The sequence below is a fragment of the Pseudopodoces humilis genome, chromosome 15 (genome assembly GCF_049639895.1).
Source record: "Pseudopodoces humilis isolate 2021_Gansu_Grassland_sample_001 chromosome 15, ASM4963989v1, whole genome shotgun sequence".
NCBI lineage: Eukaryota > Metazoa > Chordata > Aves > Passeriformes > Paridae > Pseudopodoces > Pseudopodoces humilis.
The window spans coordinates 19,870,255-19,878,174 of NC_142214.1; the positions used below are offsets into that span (position 1 = coordinate 19,870,255).

Here is a 7,920-nt window from a genome sequence, read left to right on the forward strand (position 1 = left end):
TTTTTTAGCCAGCTGAGGCAGAGAAGTTCCCTGCACTGTGGGTTTTGGTTTATTTTTCCTTTTTCTCGGATCTGTTCGAACCTGCTCTGGACTGAAACCCCAGGAAAACACCAGGAGCTCACACCTGTGGCCCCCCAGGGCCTGGGCTGCATTTTTCCAGCACAGGAGGTGCTGATAAGGGACTGAGCAGGCTGAGGTCACCCCATGACAAGGACTTTCTGAATTTGCCACCCCTTCAGAACTGCGAGAGGTTTTATTAATGTTAGTCATTTTTCACGCTTGTGAATACTCTGCTTGTTAAATAAACAAAATAAAGTAAATAAAGCTTTTACACTTTTCTCCAAGGAAATCTTTTCCCAAACCAGTTGGGGGAGGGGCTGCTTGAATTTGCTTTCTGGAAGGAATCCATTCAGAGATTTCTTTTTTGCCCTAACGCAGGGCCCTCCCGGAGCCAGGGATGAATCCAGCATTCCCAGATCTGCCACCAGCCACACCCCACCAGGGGCTGCTTCCAACCCCACTGCCCACCCCCAAACACGACAGCAAAACCTTCTGGGATAACACACACTCTTTGTTAGCAGCAACAGACTCCAACAAACCACAGAGTCTCCAAAAGCATTCACAGACAACTCCCCAAAACACTTAGGAAAGTATTTCTTGTAAAACATCTGGCTACGTTTTACACCCTCGAGTGCAACAGAGAACGTGACAACGTGCCCTGCAGCTTCCAACGGGGCTGCAATCTCATTTATCCCACCCAAACTTCCTTTAATGGCTCCACGAAACCCCAGGCTGAGATGGCCCCTCAGTCTCCCACAGTTTTCCAGTTTGCCTTTGAGAGGTCCCCAGCCTGCTCCAGAGGTGCTGGGGACTGGCTCAGGGAGGGCCCTGGGATCTCCCCCTCAGACTAAGAGGGGCTGCAAATGTGCCAGGGTGAGCGACAGTGGGGTCCAGCACCTGGCACAGACCCCAGTGCTCTCCAGACTCAGCCGAAGGAGCAGCATCCCCTGCACAGCAAAGGCCAGGACAGCCCTGCAGAGGCAGCACGGGGAGGGAGGGGACAGTGGGGACAGCAGGGGACAGCAGGGGACAGGAGCAGGGCTCCCTGGATGCAGCCAGCCAGGGCTGATGTCACCCGCAGGAGCAGGAAACAGGAAGGACAAGCTGGCACCAGCACGGTGCTGGGAAGAGGAGGGGATGTCCCCAGGGATGTCCCCAGGGATGTCCCCAGGAATGTCCCCAGGGATGTCCCCAGACGCTGCAGAGCCCAGGGGGGAGGAGATGGGCTCGGGGGCATCCCCTCCTCAGCTGGCTGCAGGATTTCCCTGGGATCTGCTTTCAGAAACTGAACTCTTTGCAGAGCTGTGAGCCCATCGAGGCCCCTGGAGGAAGCCAGGAGGATGGAGGGGGGAGCAGGAACATCCCTCTCCCCAGGGATGCACAACAGGAAGAGCAGGACAACACAGAAAGAGTCCAAACCGAAGTTTTCCAAAAAAATATTTGCAGGTTCTGGCAGCTTGAACACTTGACAGGTGAGCCCAGGAGAGGCTGGGATGGGATACCCAGCACTCCCAGAGGATCCATCACCAGGGAGGGGCAGCAGCTGAGCCAGCTCTACCTGCAAGGAGAAGAGAGGGCCCCACATGAGCCGTGTCCTGGGCACTTGGACCCCTCCAGGGCCTCAGCCAGCTCAGAGTGTCCCACACTGGCAGCACCAGGAGGTCTGGACTTCTGCCCTGCTCCAGATTCCAGGATCTACCTGGGCCAGTTTATCTCTGGCTGGAGTTCCCTGGGATCTGACTGCACAAGACACCTGAGAGCTCCTTGTTTGTAACCAGACACCTCACAGGATGGGTTTCCCATCCCAAGGGACTCACATCCTCATCCTCACCCTCCAGGAAGCTCCAGTGAACAGCCTGAGTGTGTTTGTGGTCACAGAGAGGGAGTGATTTCTGAGAAAATCTCGAGAACCACTTGCTTCCCAGAAATCTCCAGAGTATTTAAAAGCCCACCCATTAGTCAGAGCTAAGATAAGCGGGAGTGTCAGGCTCTGGGTGGAGGAATCAGGAATATTTCCAGAGTGGGGATTAAATAGAGGGGACAGCAAACCCTTTGAACCTCCAGGGTGGGGGAGCAGCCTCTTACCAGAGAGGCTGGAATAGCACCCCGAGCTCTCCCACTTCTCCAGCTCACTCAGATCCAGCCAAGGATAAATTTGGGCTTGTAGAGAGAAAATTTTGGCTGGAGCAAGGGGGCCACCCCATGAGGGGACTGGAGACATCTTACCAACAGTTGTCACATGAGTCCTCCTTTCTCTGCCACCAGACAAAGACACCTGGGGACAAAGCAGCAGCATCAGAGAATCCCAGAATCCCAGAAGCATTTGGGATGGAGGGACCTTCAAAGCCCATCCAGTTCCAACCCCTGCCATGGTCAGCAACACCTTCCACTAGCCCAGGCTGCTCAGAGCCCCACCATCATCATCATCAACGGGGGCCAGCATCACCTCCCTGGACTGGAAACAGCAGCTGTGACAAAGCCCAGCCCTTGCCCACAGGATGCCAGGGTAGGAGAGCCAGGTCCTGGCAGGGATGTGCCACATGGGACCCTCTCACCCACCTCTGGTGGCCATGGCACCCACCAGGCAGAAACAGGGCAAAGAGTCACCCCAGCACGCACCTGCGAGCATGCCGATGATGACACAGGCCAGGACCACGGGCAGCACCACGTTGGCAGAGTCTGCAAAGGGGAGAACCCAGAGCCTCTGCACCAGAGCAAACTGAATTTAACCCACCCAAACCTCCCAGCACTGTCTGCTCAGCACAGGCAGGGAGAGAGAATCCCCTTCGTGGGGCTGTGCCCCTGGTTCTCTCCCGGGCACGGGGAGGGAATGCACTCACGGTGGACTTTGAGCAGGAAGGAGGTCTCGTTGTGGCTCACGGCGTTCCTCACCGCGCACGTGTAGTAGCCGCTGTCGCTGATGGACACCTGCAGGATGTAGAGCGTGGTGTTCCTCACCAGCTGGATTCGATCACTTTCCAGGAGCGGCTCCCCGTTCTTCTTCCACCAGAAGGCGTCTGCCTTCCCATCCAGCACGTGGCAAACCAGTTTGGTGTTGCCTCCTGCCTTCACCAAGGAGCTGCCCTCGATTCTCGGCGGGGACAGCGGCTCTGGGAGAGGCAGAGGCAGCGTCAGCGCTCAAACCCGTGCCAAGCCCGGCCCGCAGAGCAGCGCTGGCCGTGGCACCACTCACCCAGGACGTGCAGACGGAACCAGGCCGTGGTCTCCTCCTGGGTCCTGAGGCGGTAGAAGCTGCCGTCGTCCCCCTGCTGCAGCAACACCTGCAGCGACAGCGTGGACTCGTTGAAGGTGGCGCGGTGCTCGTAGAGCGGGGACACGCTGGGGGGCTGAGGGAAGGCATAGCTGAGGATGACCCCCTCCTCCGAGCCCACCCGGTACTCCCAGAGCACGGTGCCGCTGCCGCGCGGCACGGGCGCCGTCAGCAGCACGCTGCAGCCCACGGCCGACACCAGGCTCCCCACGGCCGGGCGCAGGTCGGCCGAGTAGCAGGGAGCGAGCGTGCGGGCTGCAAGAGAAAGCAGGAGTCACCCCACGGCCACGGGGAGCCCGCTTCGCCCACCCGGGAGCGGCTGCAGGAGCCCCTCGTGCCGCAGATTCACGGGGATTGTTTAGAGAATCATCAGTCGTGGAAGGGGTTGGGTGGGAAGGGACCTTGAAGATCACCCAGGGTCATGGGCAAGGACACCTTCCCCTGTCCCAGTTCCATCCAGCCTGGCCTTGGGCACTGCCAGGGATCCAGGAGCTGCTCTGGGCACCTGTGCCAGGGCCTGCCCACCCTGCCAGGGAACAATTCCTGCCCAATATCCCATCTAACACTGGGGAAGCCATTCCCTGTGTCCTGTCCCTCCATCCCTTGTCCCCAGTCCCTCTCCAGCTCTCCTGGAGCCCCTTCAGGCCCTGCAAGGGGCTCTGAGCTCTCCCTGGAGCTTCTCCTCTCTGAACACCTCCAGCTCTCCCAGGCTGGCCCCAGAGGGGCTCCAGCCCTGGAGCAGCTCCGTGGCTCCTCTGGGCTCTCTCCAGCAGCTCCAGGTGCCTCCTGTGCTGGCCGGGGCTGGAGGTCTCACCTGAGGGGCCGAACCCCCCGGCCGTGCCGGGCCCCAGCCCTCAGGCCCTGCCGGCGGGGCCATGGCAGCGCTCCTGAGGGCACAGAGCTGCGGGAGCCCGGCACAGCCCCGCGCCGGGAGCCAAAACAGCCCCGAGCCCCTGCCCGACCGGGCCCCGAAAGCTTTTCCCCGGGATTAAGGCGTGCCCGAGCCCGGAGCCGCCTTCGCGTCCTTAACCGGGCGCCAGGGAAAGCTCCCCAAAGGCGGGAGCGGCTCCATGAGGGACGGGGAGTCCCGCCCGCCTCCCCCGGCCCAGCCGGGCCCAGCCGGGCCCAACCGCCCCGAAACGGCCGGGCCAGAGCCTCGGGCAGCCCGGACCGGGACCGGCCCGGCCCGGCCCCACGGGCCCGGGGCTGGCACTCGCCTGTGACCGCCGGGGCGGCCGCCGCGCTGCCGGGGCCGAGGAAGAGGGGGAGGAGGAGGAGGAGGAGGGGGAGGAAGGGGACGGGGAACATCGGCGGGGCCGGAGCGGCGGCAGCTCCGCCACGAGGCCCCGGCGGTTCCTTAGGGCGGCAGCGGGCGGGCCCTGTCCTCCCCCCCGCCTCCTCCTCCTCCTCCCTTCCCTCTTTACCCCCCCCCCTTCTGCCCTTCTCCTCTCCTCCTCTTCTTCCCTTCCCTCCTCTCCCCTCCTTTCCTCTCCTCCTCCTCCCTCTCCCCTTTCCAAGGACATCCAAACCCAACACACAGAACCCCCCAAGGCGCTGCCTCCCCCCGTCCCTCCTGTCCCTCCTCCGTCTGCCACGGTGTAAAACCCCCAAATCCCAGCTCGGGGGCAGCGGGGAGCGGCCTCGCCCCGTGCCCTGTCCCCGGGATCCCACCTCAGCCACAAAACCGGGGCTTTGACCATTGCCCGGAGCAGCCCTGCTGGGGGAAGGACGGGACACGGCTGGGACGCTGCTCCTGCAGGAGGAGATTCACCTCGGGATCTTCCAGGAGGGATCGGGACAATGCTTTTCTCCTTCCCCAAGAGGTTGGGCAGCTTGGGAAGCGCTGGGGGCTTTGTGGCAGGAAAAATAAAAACGAAAAAGCAACAAAACAAGCCAGCGTGGCACGGTGAGGATCTCCAGGAGGACTTCCAGAGGAGGAACGGGGACACAGGTGTGCCCAGGCAGGAGCCGTCCCAATCCCACTAGAGGGAGCGAGGAGATCAGACCGGAGAGATGTCACCAGGCAGGGAATGTCACCAGGCAGGGAATGTCACCTGCTCTGTGATAGCGGGGACAAACAAACCCCGGGCAGGAGAGAGCCAGGGAAGGGCTGGGCTGCTCCCAGGGCTGGAGGGAAGAGGTTGGATGCCTGACCCTCCCACTGGGAATACGGTGTGATGAGGAAGAGGTTTTTCCCAAAAAAACACCTCAGCCCAGGAACTGATGGGTTCCAGCCGAAAGACAAACATCTGAGGGCACATTCCAGGGAGGTTACAGCAGCTCCTGAGCCTCACGCGATGACTTCAGGCCGCAGGAGCTGCTGTTTCCCGAGGCAGGACCGTGTGGCCGGCACATGTTCGGAGTCATCAGCTGCCCCAGCCAGAGCCGGGCTGGGCTTGGTGAAAGGAGCTGCGAGCCGGCTCTGGAACCTCCCCGGGGAGGAGCATCCTGCTCAGGGAGTCTGCCTTCCATCCCGGGAAACGTGGAAAACATCTAAAATTGCACCATCGCGCCTGAAGCAAACCCAAGCCGATCCGAGGGACGGGCTGGGAAATGCCAGACGCAGCTCCAGGTCCATGGCAGCATCTCCTGCCGGGTTTCCCCCATGCCAGCCTCACCGAGGGCACCAAGAGACCCCAAGAAGCCCCTCTCCTGCTCCCCTGCACTTGCTCTGCAGCACACAGCACTGAGGAAACAGATTTCCATGACCTGGCTCTCCCAGTGCACGGACCAGGAAACATTAGAAGTGAAAAACAACTCCTCAGCCAGGATTGAGGCGTTCTTTTCCCCCCTGGCTCCCACCCAATTTTCTCTGCACAGCTCCAGTTCTGGTCCTGCCCTGACTCACAGACAAACCTTCTCTCTCCCCGGGTTTCTCCTGGTTTCCCTCTGCTCCTCAGCCGTGCCCCTGTCCCATCCCACGGGGCAGCACAGACAGCAGTGGCCCCAGGCTCCTTCAGCACAAACATCTGCGCCCCAAATGACAAACCCTACAATTGTGGAATGGTTTGGTTTGGAAGGGACCTGAAATTCATCCCATTCCACCCCCTGCCATGGACAGGGACACCTTCCACTAGACCAGGCTGGCAACTGTTCCCCAGGTGCCCTTTGCAGCTCTTCTCTCCTCACCTGCCTCGGCAGGTCCTGAGCCCTTTTCCTGAGCACAGCCAGGAGGGTTCAGCTGTCATGGGGTTTTTTTAGACATGACTAGTCACCTCTCTCCCAGCTCAGAGCCCTTCCCAAACTCCAAGGAAGGCACCTCGCCTGGGGAAACAGCTCCGTGCCCAGGCAGGGATGGGGCTCTGGCACTGGGCACACACTGAGCTGGCAGAGAGGCAGTGAAATCACTCCTGGCAGATGCTTTGGGGTGGGAGATCCCCTGCTCTGGGCAGAGGAGCTCTGGCTTCTGGGGACACTGTGGGGTCGGACGTCCTGGGAAGGGGAAACTCACGGGGCAGCCACCACCATGGTGGGTCTGGGGGCTGCTGAGCTGCCTGGGGTGTGGGCTGAGGCCACCCACCCTCCCCAGGGCCCAGCAGAACAGGAGGGAGCGCTGCTGCAGGGACACGAGTGCTCCTGTGGCCTCTCAGGGTCTCACTTTCATCTCACAGGTAACGGCACCAGGAGCCACAGACTCACCTGAGCACGGAGCCTCCCCGGCAGCACCAGGGAGCAGCAGCTCATCCCACCTTCCTGCATTCCAGCCTGCTCCCATTCCTATTGCAGAGCAATGGGAATGTGAGCCAGCAGCAGGACAGAGCCTGGGGCTCAGCAGGGAGGGGCAGCCCTGTGCCCGGTCCAGGCGGGCAGGGTGGGCACGGCCACCCCAGCAAGGCCTCCAGGAGATGCTCAGCAGCTCTTGCCCCTTGTCCTGCAAACCTGCGCCTCTCTGAGCCTTTGCTGGTGGCCAGAGCTGACGTGAAAGCCCTTCACCTAACCCCAGCTCGGGTCATGTCCCTCCAGCCCTGAGGCCTCTGTTCTCAGCCCAGGGACACTGGGCTCTTCTCGCCTGGGATCTCCCCGGAAATTGCTACACTGCCCTGTGATGGTGGCATGAAGCATATTCATGAATTATGGAATTCGCTGGGAGAAAGGGACCTAAAAACCCACCCAGTGCCACCCCTGCCATGGCAGGGACACCTCCCACTGTCCCAGGCTGCTCCAGCCCCATCCAGCCTGGCCTTGGGCACTGCCAGGGACCCAGGGACAGCCCCAGCTGCTCTGGGCACCTGTGCCAGGGCCTGCCCACCCTGCCCTGTGGCAATGGGAACCCGTTCCCTGTGTCCTGTGGCTCAGTAGCCGTGAAGTGACACCCTGGGGCTCGCTGGGGACACGCTCCGTCCCCGCCGCCTCCCGAGCCGCAGCCCCGGGGCCACCCCCGGCCCCGGTGTCCCCTCGGTGGCCAGGAGAGGCCCCGCCCCCTCTGGCACAGGCCCCGCCCCCTCGGGCACAGGCCCCGCCCCCTCGGGCACAGGCCCCGCCCCCGGGAACAGGCCCCGCCCACCTCCCGTCCCTCCCCGCCCGTCCCGCCGCGCTCGGACCGGGGCAGCGGCACCGGGACCGGGACCGGGACCGGGCCGGGCCGGGCC

At 62.1% G+C, this 7,920-nt stretch overlaps 1 protein-coding gene across 2 annotated transcripts; it reads right to left on the reverse strand.

Annotated features, from left to right (window-relative positions):
* Nucleotides 1-265: 265 nt before the first annotated feature.
* LOC148183109 (cell adhesion molecule CEACAM2-like) lies at nucleotides 266-4,675 on the reverse strand. Of its 2 annotated transcripts, XM_088062665.1 has the most exons (7): nucleotides 4,549-4,675; nucleotides 3,453-3,586; nucleotides 3,254-3,341; nucleotides 2,901-3,170; nucleotides 2,680-2,739; nucleotides 2,287-2,335; nucleotides 266-1,618 (listed from the first exon to the last, which is right to left on the reverse strand). In XM_088062665.1, exons 1-7 carry the CDS (start codon nucleotides 4,637-4,639, stop codon nucleotides 1,615-1,617), a joined length of 696 nt encoding a protein of 231 aa, XP_087918791.1. In that variant the 5' UTR covers nucleotides 4,640-4,675; the 3' UTR covers nucleotides 266-1,614. The 2 variants fall into 2 exon arrangements, with proteins under 2 accessions (XP_087918791.1, XP_087918790.1); XM_088062664.1 differs by having other exon boundaries at nucleotides 267-1,618; nucleotides 3,254-3,586.
* Between the last annotated feature and the right edge of the window lie 3,245 nt (nucleotides 4,676-7,920).